This window comes from Phacochoerus africanus, chromosome 9 (assembly GCF_016906955.1).
Source record: "Phacochoerus africanus isolate WHEZ1 chromosome 9, ROS_Pafr_v1, whole genome shotgun sequence".
Classification (NCBI taxonomy): domain Eukaryota; kingdom Metazoa; phylum Chordata; class Mammalia; order Artiodactyla; family Suidae; genus Phacochoerus; species Phacochoerus africanus.
This window is the reverse complement of record NC_062552.1, coordinates 4,764,333-4,785,106: the sequence shown is the minus strand read 5'-3', so window position 1 is coordinate 4,785,106 and position 20,774 is coordinate 4,764,333. Positions and strand designations below refer to the sequence as shown.

General features: G+C 44.2%; 1 protein-coding gene across 7 annotated transcripts in view; it reads left to right on the top strand.

Annotated features, from left to right (window-relative positions):
- CAGE1 (cancer antigen 1) overlaps window positions 1-20,774 on the top strand; it is a 58,805-nt gene that overhangs the window by 27,809 nt on the left and 10,222 nt on the right. For 2 of the 7 annotated variants that reach the window (XM_047797799.1, XM_047797798.1), the window contains exons 4-9: window positions 1,918-2,028; window positions 5,033-5,113; window positions 5,439-5,546; window positions 13,531-13,635; window positions 14,904-14,989; window positions 20,271-20,339. In XM_047797799.1, the coding sequence (XP_047653755.1) occupies window positions 1,918-2,028; window positions 5,033-5,113; window positions 5,439-5,546; window positions 13,531-13,635; window positions 14,904-14,989; window positions 20,271-20,339 (560 nt within the window). Of the gene's footprint in view, window positions 1-1,917; window positions 2,029-5,032; window positions 5,114-5,438; window positions 5,547-13,530; window positions 13,636-14,903; window positions 14,990-15,460; window positions 15,662-15,755; window positions 15,932-20,270; window positions 20,340-20,774 lie in introns of those variants that run through there. The other 5 variants (XM_047797800.1, XM_047797803.1, XM_047797802.1 and 2 more) reach the window with 5 other exon arrangements.

The following is a 20,774-nucleotide window of genomic DNA, read 5'->3' as shown; positions in this document are numbered from 1 at the left end:
CGTGATGTTGGATGGCTTCTCAAAATATTGAGTTCTCTTTTTTCTTCCTTATTATTGTTTTTTTTTTTTTTTTTTTGCACTTAGGTACTCTGCTCTGAGTCAAAATCTGGGGACAAGGGTTTGCAATGTTCCTATTTTCTTTTAGCTAAAGTTTGTCCGACGGTAGCATTGATTGAATGCTGGAAACCAAGCGAAGCAGTTTTAGTGGCATGGCATCCACATCAGGTTTCGTCTTTAAGGGGTCGAGTCTGAGCACATGGTACCATCTCTTCTCCCGGGCGAGCTTTTCCGCCCCACCTGCCTCTTCACACATTTGCCTCCTCCCTTGCTTGCTGGCTTTTCTCCGATCTCACTGGAGGCTGCCGTTGCTTCCCAGTCTTGTTTGCTGGCTGCTTCTTCACTACCAGACCTCTCGCTGGTGGACTGAGCCATCAGCCCTCTTCGTAGATCTCATCCCAGGCCAGACAAATGTCTGTTTGCTCAAGACATCGCGCTCAGAGGCTCCATGTCCGACATCGGCCACCCGGTCCCGGGTAAGCCCCTGAGAGGCACTCAGCAAACATTTGCTGACTTCCCAGCCTATCCTTGGAGGCATTTCAGTTTCCCCTACTTTTCACAGCTTATCCCATGCAATCCTCATACCATTCTTTACATAACCGGGCTTTAAAAAAAAAGAAAAACAGAAAAACAAACTGAGAATAGTTGAGTTTCTTCTTCAGAGTCTCACATAGAGGTAAGTGGCAGAACTCAGCTGCAAACCAGGGACTCTGCCTCTAATGCATGCACTTTTGACTCATCAGTTGTATTGGTACAAGTATCTTCATTCCATTCCATTGCATGTTTTGCAAGGACAGATTCATTTTTTAGTCGATTTTGTGAGCTCCATTGTGCTTTTTCCTGGTGTGTTATGCAAGTTGACTACTAATGAAAACAATATGAATGCATTGTTGCTGCATTAGTGTAATGTGGTGTGGTTTTGCCCTTAAATGAGGTATTCAGATCTAGTTGTAAATGTTCTTGAGAAGCCTCTTCTGTTCTAGTCAAACTGCTTTTAGTGAGTCTCACCAGTGGTTTTCTATCTGCAGAGCATTTGAGGACTGGGCTGACTTTTTGAGAGGATTGAAATTGCTTCATATTGTGATCCTAAATTTTATATTCACTACATTCCCTAAAGCATACCTTAATAAATATTTTATGACCAGAAAAAAAACAAACAAGAATCTTCATTCTGGGTACCAGTGAAGTACCTAGAGTTTCAGTATTGTTGGAGATGTCTGACTGCTCTGGTGGTGGGTGTAACCATTTGTCTGAAATTTGGATTTGTAAACTCACTAGGCTACAGTACGTAGGAGTGTGTAAACATTTATAGTTGTTACCAATGAATATTGACTTCCCAGGGGTTATACTCATTTGTCCCCACAGCAGTTTGGTACAACTGTGATTCTCTATGAATTCTTTCCACACTAACCCTTTGTTAGATGTCTTAGGATCAGTAATTGAGAATTGAGTTCAGTATTACTTTACCTCTTTCACTTTAGCCACTTATTTGGGAAGGGAGTTTTGTTTCACTTGTGTCTTTTCCTTTCTCCTTTTAGCTTTACTGAAAACTTTTTGCTTTTTTTTTTCTTTTTTTGCTTATTAGGGCCACACCCATGGCAAATGGCAGTTCCCAGGCTAGGGGTCTAATCGGACCTGTGGCCTTCTCCACAGCCACAGCGATGCCAGATCTGAGCTGTGTCTGCGACCTACACCACAGCTCACGGCAGCACTGGATCCTTAACCCACTATGAGTAAGGCCAGGGATTGAACCAGCAACCTCATGATTCCTAGTCGGATTCGTTAACCACTGAGCCATGACAGGAACTCCTGGCTTTACTGAAAACTTTTTAATATAGCTTCTCAAAATGTTACCCTTAGGACCTTACCAAGCCCGATGCCGAACATTTCAAAGAGAGTGAGGAAGTTAGTGATATTATGCTACAGAAATTGAAGAGTTTTCATCTTAAAAAGAACCTTTTAGATAAAGAGGTACTGTACTTATTCTTCATTGTAAAAAATTGTATCATTTTTAACAAAAAAAAAAGTCAAAGAAAAGAGTAATGTAAAAGTATAGAGACTCCAAAAATTTGGATTTTTAAAAGGATTATTTCAGGAGACAGGATGCCCTTCACTCTGGCCCTCACTAAGGAGATTTATTGTTGAATATTTGACATGTTTTATAGCGCAAGTATATGTTAGGAAACCTCGGAGTTCCCATCATGGCTCAGCAGAAACGAATCTGACTAGTATCCATAAGGATACAGGTTCAATCCCTGGCCTCGCTCAGTGGGTTAAGGATCCAGTGTTGCCGTGAGCTGTGGTGTAGGTCACAGACACAGCTCGGATCTGGCATTGCTGTGGCTCTGGTGCAGGCCAGCAGTTGTAGCTCTGATTTGACCCCTAGCCTGGGAACCTCCATATGCCACAGGTGCAGCCCTTAAAAGCCTAAAAAAACAAAACAAAGCAAAACAAAACTCATTCATCACCAAAAATCGGTATGATTACTTTTTCACTTTTGTGAGGTACTGCTCATTCCTGAAGAAGAGTGTATGTTGACATTCCTGTGGTGATTACAGCCTTATCACCTAATAATGGATACGTTGAAAACATTTTCTTTCTCAAGTGGGACAAGGTTAGGGAAAGAGGCTTTGGGAATTTCTTCAGCCACTCTCTTCCTGGTGTAGTGGCGCAGAGGCGGAGAGAGAAAAGCGAGAGTGAGTGAAATGGGAAAATCGCTAATAGGACGTGAATGTGTGGTGCTTTTAACCTGAGAGGAAGGCGGACATGGTGAATTTGTCTAAAGGAATAAAAACATGTTTAAACCTGGGCATCAAGGTTAGCCCCGTGCTAACAGGACATAACTTCTCTGAACTGAGGTGGATAGAAAATTTGTTGCAGACATTCTGGGGACTCTCCTTGTCTCCTGGGGAACCTGTAAAGAAAAGGACCAAGGAACAAATGGACCTGCAGAAAAACTGCTCGCCTCCACTTCTTAAACCAGCCTTCAAAACTCAGCCTAGTCGAGCAAGAGTGCCTGTTGTGGTGCAGCACAGATGCATCTGACTAGTATCCTGAGGAGGCAGGGTTGATCCCTGGCCTCGCTTAGTGGGTCAGGGACCCAGCGTTGGTGTGAGCTGTGGTGTAGGTCGAAGACATGGCCAGGATCCCAAGTTGCTGTGGCTCTGGCGTAGGCCGGCAGCTATAGCTCAGATTCGACCCCTAGCCTGGGAACCTCCATGTGCCGTGGGTGTGGCCCTAAAAAGCAAAAAAAAAAAAGCTTAATAATGCTTAATAGCTTAATATTTCTATTAAGCATTTCTATTAAGAAATGCTTAACCAGGAGTTCCCATCACGGCTCAGCAGAAACGAATCTGACGAGCATCCATGAGGACGTAGGTTCAATCCCTGGCTTTGCCCAATGGGTTAAGGATTCGGCCTTGCTGTGAACTGTGGCTCAGACATGACATGGCCGTGGCTGTGGTGTAGACCACCAGCTACAGCTCTGGTTCGACCTAGCCCAGGAACCTCCATTTGCCTCAGGGGCAGCCCTAAAAAGAAAAAAGAAAAACCAGGCTTCAAAAATAAGCCTGTTTGTTGAGTGCCTATTAGGGGCTTACCCTGGACTGGGTGGAAGATATCGGACATCAAGTCTCAGATCTTGAGGCCTTAGGAGAGGGTTCCAGCAAGATGTTACAGAAACACAATTTCAGATGTTTATGTTCTCTTGGTAAATTTCTGCGTAATTACTGAAATATTAGCAGGGGAAATTATACGATGTCTAGGATTTGAGTCCATGAAGGGAGTCTCGGGGAGGAAGAAGTGGTTGGAGACTTAATGATATGAGATTGATCGTTAACTGTTAATAGTTGAAGCTGAGTAATAGTTACATTGGGATTCATTAGCATTTTTTCTTTCTTTTTGGAAACTGTTCACAGTAAAATCATATTCTGTGCAGCATGCTTTACCTCACTGATATTTGGAGAAGTTAGAATATTGAATATTAAGACTTACTGTTACTATATGTAACAAACAAACCAATAAGAAATGACAGAGTTCCCGTCGTGGCTCAGTGGCTAACGAATCCGACTAGGAACCATGAGGTTGTGGGTTCGATCCCTGGCCTTGCTCAGTGGGTTAAGGATCCAGAGTTGCAGCCCGGATCTGGTGTTGCTGTGGCTGTGGCGTAGGCCAGTGGCTACAGCTCCGATTAGACCGCTAGCCTGGGAACCTCCATATGCCGAGGAAGCAGCCCTAGAAAAGGCAAAAAGACCAAAAAAAGAAAAAAAAGAAAAAGATATGACTATAAACTGAATCTAGAAAAAGTTGGCTAGTTTTTTTTCTTTAAAGAATTTTAACAGCCTGACTTTGAAAACAGTTGACTGTTAGGCTGAGCTCCCTCAGGTGCAGTGATGGACTCACAGCCATCCTCACACCTATGCTGTGTTATTACACACAGCAGAAAGGGGGTGCGGAGCAAGGTCAGCCAGGGGAAAAGGCGACCGGGGCCAAGTCCAGAGGAGCCTAAATCCGGGCGCCCAGTGAGTCGCAGCAGATGCCCTTCTCTCCCCTGCAGTGAGCTGTGCCCCGCATGTCTTGTCCCCGGGGAAGCTGTCCAGCGCTGGCGTTGGAGGCTGGTCATGTAGGCACCCTCTGCCTGCTACGCACCCAAATTCCAAACCCTCCAGAAGGAGAGGCGTTCAGCCTAAGCCACATTCTCTGTACAAGTGGGTTAGACGGAGTGAGCCTTCATACCAGGACATGATGGACACCCTCCCTCCATCCAGTTTCCTAGATGCCAACCAGGGGGCAGCCTGGCCAGCAGGCCTTTCTAAGGACAGCGGTCTCAGGCCTGCTGTGTGACCCTTCTTCTACAGAGGAGCTTTACAAATAATACGCCTTTTGAAGACCAGGGATTGAACGGTGCATGGTTTGGTGATTTTATTATAATTGTGTTGGAATGTAGTTTTATTTCCTCTTCTGCTTTTTTCCTTAGCTACTGAAACACAAAGAGAGAATCACAACTTTCAGAGAGTTAATTGCTAATGAAAAATCATTTCAAGATCAGGTTACTGAGGTGAGTTTAACGGTCATTATGTATTCAGCGGGTTAAAGATCTGGCATTGTCACTGTCGCAGCTCGGGCTGCTGCTGAGGCATGGTTTTGCTCCCTGGCCTGGGAACTTCCACATGCCAAAAACAAAAACATTCAGTATGTACTGTCTTTCATATAGAAAAATACAATTTTCAGTACGTATGTTCTCTTGGTAAATTTGTTGAAATCATTCTTGCTCTGAGTTCCACAGTCTGTTATTGGAGCCGCTGAAAATATTAGTATTCATTGTCAGATGTGCCAAGACGTGTGAATCTATTGGAAGTGAGCACAAGTGTGTTTCATCTCAGGTTACAGACGTTGATTCAGGTGAAGCCAAGGACGTTGGAGATGTGCCTGTCTCACTGGGAGCCAAACTGGACCAGTACCACAGTCTGAACAAAGAGCTCGACTTCTTGGTAAGAAACACCTTTTGTGGCTTTGCTGTCATTTTTATGCGCAATCTCATTTTATTCATAAGTTTAGGAAATTATCAGCTTTCAAAAGCTTTGCTCATTAGACTGGTCATACACTGGCATAGGGGCAGTATTATCCACCCACAAAAACATACAATTGACGTTTGCATTTTCAAGTTTTGAAATTTTAAATATTGTCCCGCCTGATTTGTTTGATCAGATATCTTTCTTTCAGAATGCAGAAATTTAAAAATATGTGTAATTTTTTTGCCACGCGTACAGCAGTAGGTGTTTACAACAGTCGTGATTAAGGGGTGCTTTGGGAAACGTCACCCGTACTTTAGGTGGGCATCACAAAGAAAATGGTAATTACATGCTGGGTGGGTTAGTGGCGATTGTTGTGTAGTGTATCTGTATATCACATCAACACATTGTTTAAACTTACACAAGGTTATGTCAGTTAAATCTCAGTAAAGCTGGAGAAAAGACAAAGGCGGATGAAAGAAGAAAACATGTTAGAAGAAAATAAAAACATCTCGGCATCTAGAAAGTTACAATCTGTTTGGACCGCACTCTAATGAAAACGAGGTTAATTTACATAATTTACTATTAGTAGTTAGAGAAATCTATCATCCTTTTTCTAAATTTCTAAAAATTGGCATTTTGGGAGTTCCTGCCATGGCACAGCCAAAACAAATCTGACTAGGATCCATGAGGATGCGAGTTTGAAGCCTTGCTAAGTGGGTTAAAGATCCAGCGTTGCCATGAGCTGTGGTGTAGGTCGCAGATGCGGCTTGGATGTGGTGCTGCTGTGGCTCTGGCATAGGCTGGTGGCTACAGCTCTGATTGGGCCCCTGGCCTGGGAACCTTCATATGCTGTGAGTGCGGCCCTAAAAACTAAAAAAAAAAAAAGGCATTTTGTACTAAATTCATTTACATATCCATTCATTTTGAAGAGAAAAAAAAATTCCAGTGTTATGAGGACTTAAAGGGTTCATCTTTTCTGATTCACTAATTTTTTCTCATTAAATAAGTAATGATGACTTTCCATGAAAGGATAAGCAAGACTACACACTATGGAGATAGAAAAGCTAAATCAAACATAAGCCCTGCTTCTAAGGAATCTAGAAAAGAAGATGTGATGCGTAGATATCTATTGATAAGGCGCAAGGGGAAAGTTTTTAAAAACGGAATAAACAGTGAGAAGCATCTGACAGAGGGAATGGTCGTGGAATGACTGGAGCTCAGAGGCGAAATGGACAATATCCAGGTGGGAGAAGCTGGGGCACTGAACGGGCTGGCAGTGGGCCTTGGGCACCAGTCACCTATGGACGTGGGGGCCGAGAGGAGAGCACTCAGGGAACTCTGCCTCCATCAGCAGCTTCTGTGCCTCGGGCATGAGAGATGTCGAGAGTGGGCCTCGATCTCCCGGCTGGAAGCTGGAATGAGAAAACAAATCCAGGCGTCCCAGGCACACTGTGTCACTTTTAACAAGTGCTACAGTCTTTCTTGTACAAACTGTATTTCAGAGAAACCAAATAATCCACGAGGGAGAGGTCTTCACCGAAGAATTTAAGCTGTTAAAAGCCAAAGAAAAGATACCTGTAGAAAATTGCATTTTGCATCCATGAATAAAATAGGGAATATAGGCAGCTTATAGTTGGCTACTAAAACTTCTATGTTCGAGACTCATGGGAAGAGTTCCCGCTGTGACGCAGTGGGATTGGCGGCCTCGTGGGAGTGCAGGGATGCAGGTTCGATCCCTGGCCTGGCACAGTGGGTTAGAGATCCAGCGTTGCCACAGCTGTGACTCAGATCTGGTCCCTGGCCTGGGAACTCCATATGCTGCGAGGCGGCCAAAGCAAAAGGAAAAGAAGACTCACAGGAAACAGTGGAGCCCTCTCATCAACTTCAGCCCCACTAATGGTGAGAGGTTCCCTCAGCAGGCTGTGAACCACCCAGTCTGAAAGCAGTCTTCTAGACCACACCACCAGCTGACAGGACAAGGAACATTTTAAGTTGAACGTGAAAAAAATCCAGAACCTGAAAAGTTCTCATCCATAAACAATTGACACACAGAAAGGGAGACAAGGGAGGTTCTAGACTCAGAGGGATTGGAGCCTTGAGACAAATCAAGCGGATGCACTGTGTGTGGAGCCTGGTTTGAACACACCCACTGTACAGACAGATTCCTGAGGTGACCGCCTGGGGCTGGACAGGATCGAGAGTTTACTGTTGATTTTAGCAGACGTGATCCTGTCATCACTGTGTTTTTAAAGCCTTTTCCTGTCAGTGATGCATATGGAGAAGCATATCTATGAGTGAATTAACACCATGGCTAATTCAACTTTAAATCCCCAATTTGGGAAGGTGGCAGAGTGAGAGCAAGGTTGGGAGCTTGGTGACAGATGAGCAAATGCTGGGAAGCGTTGGTAGTTGCTGGAGTGAAGTGGTACCTGGAGATTCCTCATAGTCCTCTCGTCTGCTTCGGGGTGTGTTTGGAATCTTCCAGCATAAAGAGGGCTTTGGTTTTGAAATGCAGAAGTGTGCTCCAGAAGGCCCACTCCCAGTTCTCCAGTTCTCCAGGCTAGAAGGTTTGGTGGCCAGAGGTAAATCTGGGGGCTCGCACCTCCTCCTCTGACGCTTCATCACATGCTTCTCTTGTGGTCCTCCGACCACTTGCCTCTGGTCCTTCTGCACAGTTCTTCTCGTCCTGTGGTCTGCTCCCTCCACCGCCTCACCTCCTCCATCCTCAGACAGGACCCCTGCTCTGCCTTCCAGCTGGCTTCCAAAAGAAAACACAAAAGGGTTCCACAAGAAAATAACCACAGCCATGTCTCGGGGGTGTGCGGTGGGACGGTTGGCCATCCCAAGATGCCCCGCCCTAGTCCTGGAACATGCAAAAGGGACTTTGTGTCCCTTAATAAAACAGGGAAGCTAGCACTTAGGACACAAGGGACATTGCAGTGTGGTTAAATCAGGACTTTTAGGTGTGGAGATAGAGGGTCCTGGATTATCAGGCTGGGCCCCATCTAATCCCAGCTGTGCTTGACGGTGGAGATGTTTCCCCTCAAGGGCAGGAGACATGTAACTACTGACGGCTGTCACGGACCAGCATTGCTGGCTTGAAGATGCGGCGGGGACCCAGCCAGAGAATGTGGGTGGCCTTTGGAAGCAGGGAAGGTCTCCCCTAAAGCCTTGGAAAGGAACCAGCCCTGCTGGCACTTTGCCTTTTGTCAAGTGGAGCCCTGTCAGACCCCTACACTGCAAAAATGTAAGATAATAAATGCGTGTTGCTTTAAGCCACAGAGTTTGTGCTACTTTGTTACAGCAGCAATGGAAAACTAATACAGGATGTATTGACCTCATTTTCTTTAGTGACTTGGATTTCAGTGCCTCATAACATACTGGGCAAGTTAGTATACTATTAACTTGGAAGTATGTCCACAAATCTAGAATACAGGGGGACCAGACAGGGGGCCCAACCCCAGAAGTCTTCCTCTGCAGGACTTCATGTCTGAGCATCCCACCTGGATGGACAGGACCCCATCCCGCACCAGCGGCCAGCCCTGCCCTGCCTCTCTCTGCCTGTCCTCACAGCCAGGCAGCAGCTTTCCGAGAGGACTTCCTCTTCAACTGCAGTCGAATGTATGCTGCTGTGGACAGGGCCAGACATGGTGCTACTCCCACGGAACTCAGCCCTGCCCTTGGAGTCCGCTTCTTCAAGATGATTGGCAAGGCCCGTGGGTCTGCATTTACACCACCTGCCCCAGCACAGCGGGCAGGCCGCACTGGAAGCTCGAGCTGGGGAGATGGGAGAGCCTGCTGCCTCACCTGCCGGCAGCCCTCAGGCACCTGGGTGGAGAGATCTGGTTAGGTCTATTTTATTAAAAGGTGCCTTTTGATATTCTTTCATAAAAATGTTTTAGACTTTTTCAGTGTTTTGATTTTAACAAACCATGTCTTCTAAAACTTTTCCATTTTGAAAAATTTTTTCTTGGTCTTTTGTCTTTTTAGGGCTACCACCTATGGCACGTGGGGGTTCCCAAGCTAGGGGTCTAATTGGAGCTGTAGCTGCCAGCCTCCACCACAGCCACAGCAACTCCAGATCCTAGCCGCATCTGTGACCTATACCACAGCTCACGGCAACGCTGGATCCTTAATCCACTGAGTGAGTCCAGGGATCAAACCTGCGTCCTCATGGATACTAGTCAGATTTATTTCCACTGAGTCACGACAGGAACTCCCTGAAATATTTTTTAAAACTTTAAAATAAATATATTGAACTCTTAATGAAGAGATAAGTCACAAAGTGGGAGAAAATATTTGCAAGTCACAGATTTGATAAAGGACTTGTATCTGGAATATATAAAGAATCCTCAAAAATAACCAACTTTTTTAAGTGGGCCAAAAAGGTTTTAATAGACACTTCACTAAGAAGGGTGGCAAATAAGCACCTGAGAAGAGACTCAGCATCATTAAGAGGCAAGTTAAAGCCACACTGAATTTACCACCACACACCTGTTTGAATGTCTGTTAAAATGACTGACCTTTACCAAGGATGGGTGAGGATGTGGAACATCTGCAGCTCTCACGCACCACTGGTGGGAACCTTAAAAGTACGGTCACTTTGGAAGACGTGGTGGCTCCGTAAAAAGTTAAACACCTACCTACTGTCATTCCACTCCTAGGTATTTTTTTTTAACCCAAGATAATTGAAAGCATATGTTCATGTAGAAACTTGTATGGGAAGGTTCCTAGCTGCTTTATTTGTAATAGCCAAAAACTGAAAGCAGCTCAAGTGTCTCTAACAGGTAAATGGATAAACAAATGTGGTATATCCATACAGTGGAATACTAGTCAGTAATGAAAAAGGGTTGCATTACTGATACACATGCAACCTAGATGCATCTCAGAATAATTATGCTGAGTGAAAAGAGCCAGGCAGGAGTAAATACTGCTTGGTTCTATTGCATAAAACTCTAGAAAAGACAAATTAATCAATAGTGACAGGAAGCAGGTGGGTGTTTGCCTGGGCTGTCATAGAGTATAAGCGTCAGGGAAGGACAGACAAGCAGGAGGCAGGGGTGATCAAGAGGCAAGAGGGAACTTTGGTGGGAGGAGAATGGATATGTCCATTACCTTGACTGTGGTGATGGTTTCATAGTTGTATTCATATATAAAAACTTATCAACCTGAATGCTTTATAAATACATGCACTTTATTGTATGACAGTTGTGCCCTTAAAGTGGTTAAACTTTACACTCTTTAGCAGAAACTTAAGATTTTGGGTTACTTTTCACTGTAATCACCAAAACTGGCTTTTATAGAGCTATTCCTTTATCTATAAAATAAATATTCTTTAAGAACTCCTTTGCTCTTCTTTCTTTAAACTGAAGTTAGCAAATTTTAAACAATCTGAGGACTTAAAAGGGTTATTGCTTTGGGAGTTCTCACTGTGGTGCAGTGGGTTAAAGGATCCAAGGGATCAAATTAAATCCCTGGCCCAGGAACTTTCATATGCCTCAGGTACAGCCATTAAAAAAAAAAAAAAAGTTAAAACTTTGATCCTAAAAGCAATTAAATTCAAAATGTGCCATTAGGAGTTCTTGTTGTGGCTTGGTGGTAACAAACCCAACTAGTATCCATGAGGATGTAGGTTCGATCCCTGGCCTCGTTCCGTGAGTTAAGGATCCAGCGTTGCCATGAGCTGTGGTGTAGGTCACAGATGCGGCTTAGATCTGGCGTTGCTGTGGCTGTGGTGTAGGCCGGCAGCTGTAGTTCTGATTGGGCCCCTAGCCCATATGCTGCCAGTGCAGCCCTAAGAGGCAAAAAAAAAAAGTGCCATTAAGTGTGTTATTAAAAAAAAAAAATAGAAGTGAGAAGGAATTCCCGGTTGCTTCAGTAAAATGTTATAAGGTATGTGAAGCTTAGGATTCTTCCCTCCAGGATGCAGTGAGGGGATGCAAAGGAGAGCTTTTAGCCTTTCCTACTTCTACACATGTCCTTTAAAACATCTTTTAGGAGTTCCCTGGTGGCTCAGTGGGTTAAGAATCTGGTGTTGTCACTGCTGTGGTGCGGGTGGATCCCTGGCCAGGAATTTCCACATGCTGCAGGTGTGGCCAAAAAAAAAAAATCTTTAAATTCTCCTCACCTTGGGTCATCTGTTGAGGTGTATCCATCCTCCCTACTTAAATAATGTATGTAGCCAGAAGAATAGGACCCCGAGTTTGATATTATCCCCAGTAACATATCAAGAGGAAGAACAAAAAAAGCTGCCACTCCAGATCTGATCCTTGTCTGAGACCTACACCTCAACTCACAGCAACGCCAGATCCTTAACCCACAGGGCAAGACCAGGGATCGAACCCACATCCTCATGGATACTAGATGGGTTCATAACCCACTGAGCCACACCAGGAACTCCCGAAGCAAATTCATTTTGCCATGGCTCTTTAGGGTATTTCACTACAGACATGTAAGCACATATAAATAAGTATATTTAAATAAATGCTGGAAGTTTGATGGCCATTCTGATTTCTTTGTTTGTTTTTGGTCTCTTTAGGGCTGCACCAGTTGTGTATGCCAGTTCCCAGGCTAGAGATCAAATCAGAGCTGCTGGCCTGCACCACAGACACAGCAACACCAGATCCAAGCCCCATCTCTGAGCTTCACTGCAGCTTGCAGCAATGCTGGATCCTTAACCCACTGAGTGAGGGCCAGGGATCCAACCCGCATCCTCACGGATGTTAGTTGGTTTCTTAACCTGGAACTCCTTGATGGCCCTTCTTGACATTGTTATTTAATGGGAACATTTCTGTCGTTTTTCTGTCTATAATTTCTTTGAAAATTAAGGCAACTGCTCGGGGAACTTGTGAGTACTCTTTCCTAATAATTAATCCTAGATATCACTTTTAGAAATACAATTTTAAAATTTTAATCTTTTTCTTTTGCAAATAAAAATTGGACTGCAAGTCAGAACGTGACATACGTTGAGCTGAACCTTTTAAAACATTCATGTATGCACATGAGAATATTTATCAAACCTGGAAATGCATCATCAGGCACATCTGTGCTTTGCTTCAGCAAGAATCAAATATGTCTACCCTTTGGTTGCATATGGCAAGAAGGCAGTGAAGACTTGGGGCTCACAAATACTTGTTTTCACAAACAGGTGTTTATTTGCAGAGCTGGTCATAGTGTTAAATTGGAGAATAGCCAAAACGTCATTTTAATTTCTGCTAACCTGCTCTGAGTGCAGTCTAACTGAAACCTGGCTCATAGCATCTCTCGACTCACCTTTGGTACGAATAAGTTTAAGTGAATATTGGAATAAAGTATAGCTTACAGTTCTCATTTGTTCTTAGCATCCATATGTTTTTTGGGTTTTTTTTTTTTTTTTTTTGGTCCTTTTGCATTTTCTAGGTCCGCTCCCACGGCACATGGCGGTTCCCAGACTAGGGGTCTAATCAGAGCTGTAGCTGCCAGCCTACACCACAGCCACAGCAACCTGGGATCCAAGCCGCGTCTGCGACCTACACCCCAGCTCACGGCAATGCTGGATCCTTAACCCACTGAGCAAGGCCAGGGATAGAACCCACAACCTTATGGTTCCTAGTCGGATTCGTTAACCACTGAGCCACGACGGGAACTCCGGATTTTTGTTTGTTTGTTTGCTTGCTTTTTTAGGACTGCACCCAAGGCATATAGAAGTTCCCAGGCTAGGGATTGACTGAATTGGAGCTGCAGCTGTCGGCTTATACCACAGCCACAGCCACAGCAATGTGGGATCCAAACCTTATCTGTGACCTACACCACAGCCCACAGCAACACCAGATCCTTAACCCACTAAGCAAGGCCAGGGATCGAACCCATGTCTTCATGGATCCTAGTCAGATTCATTTCTGCTGTGCCACAACGGGAACTCCCCATATGTGGTTTTCATGGCAGTTTCCAAGTTAGTGTCTTTACCTCTGTTTCTCCATAGATCGAAAAACTGGGAAATCTCCTTGAGTCCAAAGAAGACTACTGCAACAGACTCACTGAGGAAAATGACAAGTATCAAAGACATTTAGGCAACTTAATAAATAAGGTACAGATTTTCTTACAGAAGTATTTGTCTTTTAAAACTATGTCAGAGTTCCCTGGTGGCTCAGTAGGTTAAGGATCTGGTGCTGTCACTGCTGTGGCTTGGGTCATTGCTGTGGTGCAGGTTCAACCCCTGGCCCGGGAACTTCTGCATGCTGTGGGCATGGCCAAAACACCTCCCAACTATGTCAGATATTAACACAATAGAATTGGGGAGCTAAAAAGGATCTGAGGGAAGACGTGACATGGTCACATCCAGTCCCTTCACCTCGTAATGACTTTGCCCAGAGCCTTTTAGCAAAAAGCGGGTGAAGAATGCTGTGTTTCTATCCTTCTGTGACAGCAGTTTCAGGTCTTAGTACTGCTGCTACTTCATTTTCAGAGTCATTCCAAATCTTGCCAACATAGCCTTCTAGTTTCCGGTGTAAAAACTTTTATCTTTAGGAATTCCTCTTGTGGCTCAGCAGTAACGAATCTGACTAGCATCCATGAGGATGTGGGTTTGATCCCTGGCCTCGTTCAGTGAGTTAAGGATCCAGCGTTGCCATGAGCTGTGGTGTAGGTTGCAGATGCGGCTCGGATCTGGCATTGTTGTGGCTGTGGTGTAGGCCAGCAGCTATAGTTCTGATTGGACCCCTAGCCTGGAAACTTCCATGTGTCGCAAGTGCTGCCCTAAAAAAATAGACCAAAAAAACCAAACTGTTTTATCTTTAACAGAGTAAACTGTGCCCCTGAGTTGACACACTGCTTGTGTGGATCATTGTTGACTGGCTACAGTTGTCCATTTTTTGATACTTTTTCTGCATGATGCACAAACACATTACAATTCTATTTGTATTTGTATTCCTGATTTCAGAGTATAAGAAAGTTGTTCGGCCTGTTGGAAAAACTTTCATTCACCAGAGTTGTATAATTGAATTTCAACTTATACAGAGTCGTGTGTATGTGTGTGCACGCACGCTTTTTAGGGCTGCGGCTGAGGCACATGGAAGTTCCCAGGCTAGGGGTCCAATCAGAACTACAGCTGCTGGCCTACACCACAGCCACAGCAACTAAGGATTGGAGCCACGTCTGTGACCTACACCACAGCTCATGGCAACACCGGCTCCTTAACCCACTGAGTGGGGCCAGGGATCAAACCCGCATCCCCATGAATACTAGTCAGGCTTGGTTACCCCCAAGCCACAACGGGAACTCCTTATACAGGGTCTTAAAGCGTAAAAAATAAACTAAATACATGTTCTAGAATTTATCACAGAATAATTGTTTCAGCTAATTTTCTTCAAGGTTACATCATATGAAGAAATTATCAAATGTGCTGACCAAAGGCTTGTGATATTCCATTCCCAGATTGCACAGTAAGTTGAAAAAACTTAAGTTTTAATTTTGGAAACTTTTGCTGATATCTCACTCACTGGCTTTTTGCTAAGTTCATTCTTTAGACTCCTGGAAAGAGGGAAATGGGAGGTTTTGTAAATCAAACCCATTCTTTCTTTCCTTTTTTTTTTTTCCTTTTCGGGCCTCACCCTCGCCATATGGAGCTTCCCTGACTAGGGGTTGAATTGCAGCAATAGCTGCCGGCCTACGCCACAGCCACAGCAATGCCAGATCAGAGCCACATCTGTGACCTACACCACAGCTCACAGCCACGCCAGGTCCTTAACCCACTGAGCAAAGCCGGGGATCGAACCTGTGTCCTCATGGATGCTAGTCAGATTCGTTTCCGCTGAGCCACGAGAGGAACTCCATCAAGCCTATTCTTCAAAATGCATTTAGTTGGGTACTATCTGGACTGCTCGAACAACCGGAGTTTCATCTTCTGTTCTCAGAACTCATTTCACTTCGAGGAGTGGAGTAAGGAAGTCGTGAGAAACGTCTGAATATCTGGGAGACATTACCATTCAAGTGTAGTGACTTTGCAGGGCTTAAAGTTGATCCAGAAGTTTTTGAATGCACCCCAAATGAATCATATACATACACCTATCAAAGATCAAATAAACTTTCTCATTAGAATGAGATTGAGCTTGAAACATTCCAAACTGAGCGTTTTTAAATTCTGCAAAGTTTTTCCACATATTTATTATCTTCATTTCTTTTATGCTTCTTCCTCCGTCCTTCTTCCAGTTTCATTTGTGCTGTGCTGGCTTTCAGCGAAGCTCAAGCCAAAGGTCTCATCTTACATAGAAAGCATCCCCCAAAGCACAAACTTGGTATAGCGCTAACTCACCCCATGAAAACTGTAAGATAGTGTGAATAAAACAAAACAAACCAGACCCAACAGACATAGAGGACAGATTGGTGGTTACCGAAGGGGAAGGGAGTGGGGAGGGCAGGGTGGGTGAAAGGGATCCATTGGTGCTGGGTGGTAACCAGACTCTCAGTGGTGATCACTTGGTAGTGTGTGCAGGCATCAAATTATCATTTTATGTAGTGGTTATATACCAATTTTACCTCAATTAAAAAATAAAGACTGGGAGTTCCCGTTGCAGCTCAGAGTTAACCCACCCAACTAGTATCCAAGAGGATTTGGATTTGATCCCTGGCCTTGCTCAGTGAGTTAAGGATCTGGCGTTGCTGTGAACTGTAGTTATAGGTCACTGACTCGGCTTGGATCCTGAGTTGCTGTGGCTGCGATGTAGGCCAGCAGATACAGCTCTGATTTGACCCCTATCCTGGGAATTCCATGTGCTGCACCTGCAGCCGTGAAAAGCAAAAAAGAAAAAAAGAAAAAAGCTAAATAAATAAAGACAGTATAAATATACTATACTATATATGATAATATGAAATATAAATATATAAGGAGGTACACCTTTTTCATGGCTCTTAAGACTCAATACTTATTTCTCCCCTAGCTGAACTATAGATTCAATGCAATTTCAGTCGAAACCTCAGTAGGTGTGTGTGTGTGTGTGTGTGTGTGTGTGTGTGTGTGTGTGTGTTTGGGGTTTTTTTGGCTGTGCCCGTGGTATATGGAAGTTCCTGGGCCAGTGATCAAATCCACACTGCAGTTGTGACCTGTGCCACAGGAACTTCCTCCAGCAGGTTTTAAAAATAGAAATTGGAGTGCCCGTCGTGGCGCAGTGGTTAACGAATCCAACTAGGAACCATGAGGTTGTGGGTTCGATCCCTGGCCTTGCTGAGTGGGTCGCGGATCTGGCGTTGCCGTGAGCTGTGTAGGTTGCAGACGCGGCTGGGATCCCATGTTGCTGTGGCTCTAGCGTAGGCCGGTGGCTACGGCTCCGACTGGACCCCTAGCTTGGGAATCTCCATATGCCGCAAGAGCGGCCCTAGAAAATGCAAAAAGACCAAAAAAATAAATAAAATAAGTAAATAAAAATAGAAATTGCCACACTGATTCTAAAAGTCATGTGGAAATTCAGAGGGCTTAGAAGAGTCAAAAGAACTCTGAAAAAGGCAAAATTGGAAGCAAACCTGATTTTAAGCCTTAAAGCTACAATAAACAGAGTATGGCATTGGCATAAAAATAGAAAGATCAATGGAACAGATCCACACAATTATAGTGGACTGATTTCTTGACAGATGCACCAAGTCAACAAAGTGGGGAAAGGGTAGTCTTTTCAACAAATAGTCCTGAAGTCATTGAACATCCATTTGCAGACAAGCAATCAAACAGAAAGACCAGAAATGCTTTTTTTGGGGGGGGTTTGTTTGGGGTCCTCTCCCCCTCCAGGCACCCTCGGCATGTGGAAGTTCCGGGGCCAGGGATCAAACTCACACCATAGCAGTGACCCAAGCCACTGCAGTGACAGCACTGGGTCCTTAATGAGCTGCACCACAGAGAACTCAAAACAAAAAACAACACTTTGATTTATGCCTTGTACCACATACAAAATAACTCAAAATGGATAACAGACCTAAATGTAAGAGCTAAAGTATAAAAATTCTAAAAGAAAATACAGGAAAAAGTTGTGTGACCTTGGGTTAGGCAGTGACTTAAATATGACACTAAAAGCATGATCCATAAAAGAAAAATTGACAATTTGTACTTCATCAAAATTAAAAATCTTGAGTCTTCCATAGACACCATTAAGAGAATGAAAAGACTAGTCTGAAAGGATATATTTATGAGTCACATATCTGATAATGAACTTTTATCCAGAATATATATGACTCACAGAACTCAAAAACAAAGAGCAAAGATTTGACTAAAAAAAAAGGGCAAAGATTTGGACACTTCACCAAAAAGACATGGATGACACATAAGCAGAGGAAAACGTATTCAATATTGAGGCAAATGAAAACCCCAGTGAATACCCCTGCAAACCTATTAGCATTAGCCTGGCCCTATCAAGTGTGGGGGAGGATGCAGAGCAGCTGAAACCCTCACACCCTCCTGCCGGGAATGAAAAATGGCACAATCACTTGAAAAACAGTTTGGCGGCTTCTTTAAAAGTTAAACGTACACAACATGTAATTCAGCCAACCCACGCCTGTGTACTGATCCACGAGGAAAGAAAGCATGTGTTTATACAAAGGTGGGTGTTCAGGCTGGCTTTATGTGTAATAGCCCCAAACTGGAAACAACTCAGCTGGTGAACTGATGGACAAAAGATGGTATAGCCACATGGGGCAATACTGTACAACAATAAAAATACTAGAATGGATGGGCAGCCAGGGCCTACTGTACAGCACAGGGCACCGTGTCCTATCTCTTGGGATAGAACATGACGGGGGATAATAGAAAAAATACATATGTATGACTGGGTCACTTTTCTGTACAGCAGAAATAGACACCGCATTGTAAATCAACTGTACTTTAAAAAAAATTAAAATTTGAAGGCAAAAAAACCCCACCAGACATATCCTAATACGTGATCAGAACAAAAAAAATAAATGAACTCTTGGTACGGACAACAGCATGGATGAATCTCAAAGTAATTAGGCTGATTGTAAGATTCCGTGACGCGCAATTCTGGGTACTGCAAACTGATCAACAGAGAAAGCACATGAGTGGTTGCTGGGGTCGTGGGCAAAGAGGGAAGGAGGGATGACCGAGGCCCGTGGGGAATATTCTAGGGTGCCGTACGCTCGTTTCATTCATCTCGACGATGGCCGCCCTGGCATAACATATGCCAGAGCGTCAAATTGTAGACTTTAAATATGTACAGTGTACTGTATATAAATTACACCTTAATAAAGATGTTTTTGTTTTGTTTTTTGTTTTTGTCTTTTTGCCATTTCTTGGGTCGCTCACGCGGCACATGGAGGTTCCCAGGCTAGGGGTCTTAGCGGAGCTGTAGCTGCCAGCCTACGCCAGAGCCACAGCAACGCGGGATCCGAGCCGAATCTGCGACCTACACCACAGCTCATGGCAACACCGGATCGTTAACCCACCGAGCAAGGCCAGGAATCGAACCTGCAACCTCATGGTTCCTAGTCGGATTCGTTAACCACTGCGCCACGACGGGAACTCCGCCTTAATAAAGATGTTTTAAAGGCAAAAATAAAACCGGAGTGCCCACACAGACTCTGCAGGTCTAAGTCCCATGTCCACTCCCCGGCCTGGAGCAGTGAGCACCTTCGCCCACTAGGGGGTGCTGCTCCGCTTGCCTGGCTCCCCGCCTGGGTTGTCGGGGTCTCCCAGGGAGGACACCGCCTCCTCCGCAGTGAAGCCGGCCGCCTCTCACCTAGGCTGAGGATGGGTCTCGGTGCCTTCAGGCTGAGCCCAGGGATGAGGTGTGTAAGTGTACTCACCGGTGGTTTGTCGCACACTTACAGAAACTTGTCATTTTCTCTTCTTGGGTATCTTCATTCTCCAATATTTAGGCCTTCCTTTTCAACCTCAGGAATACAGAAGGTTGATTCCATGCCATTTCGCTGAGCATAAGACATGATAGACTCAAAGGGCCCTAATTAAGCAGTTGTCATCTCTTCCAGGGTTGGACAACTTCTCTTTAACCTTTGAAAACAAAAGACTGATCATCTCTGGACAGTAAGGCAGAGCTGTCAAAAATGACAGCCTACGAGTTATACCTGAGGCAGATCGGCTTTGTTAGGTCCACGGATGTTTAAAAGGTTTTTGAATTATTGCCAAAAATTTGAAGGAATGATTTTTCTGTGAGAATTGAGATTTCCGTCTCCTCTTTGAAAATAAGATCTGCCATTCTTGCCGCGGCATTCCCACATGGCAAAGTCTGGCAAGAGCTGAAGAGCAGCTCCTTCCTTTAGGCAGCAGATGCTCTCTGGTTTCCCCAGGGCCCCAGATACTGGCTCAGTCCTGTCACTTGCTTGCCTGGCTCTCCCACAGACATTGGAGGTTGTGACCCCTGCACTAGAATTTCCTATCCTCTGCGGGTCCGTTTGCCTTCTATCAAAGGCCAAGTAACGGCCCCCCAAGATGTCCAAAGCCAGACCCTGTGAAAGTTTCCTTTACATGGCAAAGAGAGACTCTGCGGGTGTGATTAGATTGAGGGTCTTGAGACAGAGAAATTACCCTGAATTATTCCATGGGCCCCAAATGCTTCAGAATTCCGATTCCTGTGGAATGAGATGGGCAGATGATGTGCAGAAAGCTGGACCCCCGTCCGATTTATCTGCTCAGATCTTCCAAGAAGCTACCACGATGTTCGTGTAGAAAAGTCACTTTTAGTCACAAAATTCATTAGTTTCTTCTTTCAGTTTAGAAGAGAGAAATAAACATTTGGAAGATTTAATCAGAAGGCCCAGAGAGCAAGCCAGAAAACCCAGGTCAGTTCTTTCTTTTTCTAAAGAATTATGTCATTAACTTTAGAATATATGCATAATAATAAATGATACATTCTTTAAAGTTACTTTTTTTCTTATCTCAATTGTAAGATAAACCAGCTCAGTTATATAAAAGCGCCTGATATTTTGCCTGGAATAAAATAATTGCTTGATAAATGTTTTTGGTAGGACCTGAACTGCAAAGCCTGGTTCTCTGCCTTCATGGAACTTAGGATCATTTCTAAGAAAAATGCCATAAAGATTATGAGCTAAGATTTTTATCTACCATAAAACAGCTTGCCCTGCTGTAAATATATAGCAGACCAGATTTTATGACCAGATTTCCCTACACTAATGTGAAATCTTATAATCTTTTGGTTTAGGCTTTCGACTCTTGGTATTTGATGCTCTAAGGTGTATGTGCACAGACCCTCTGGG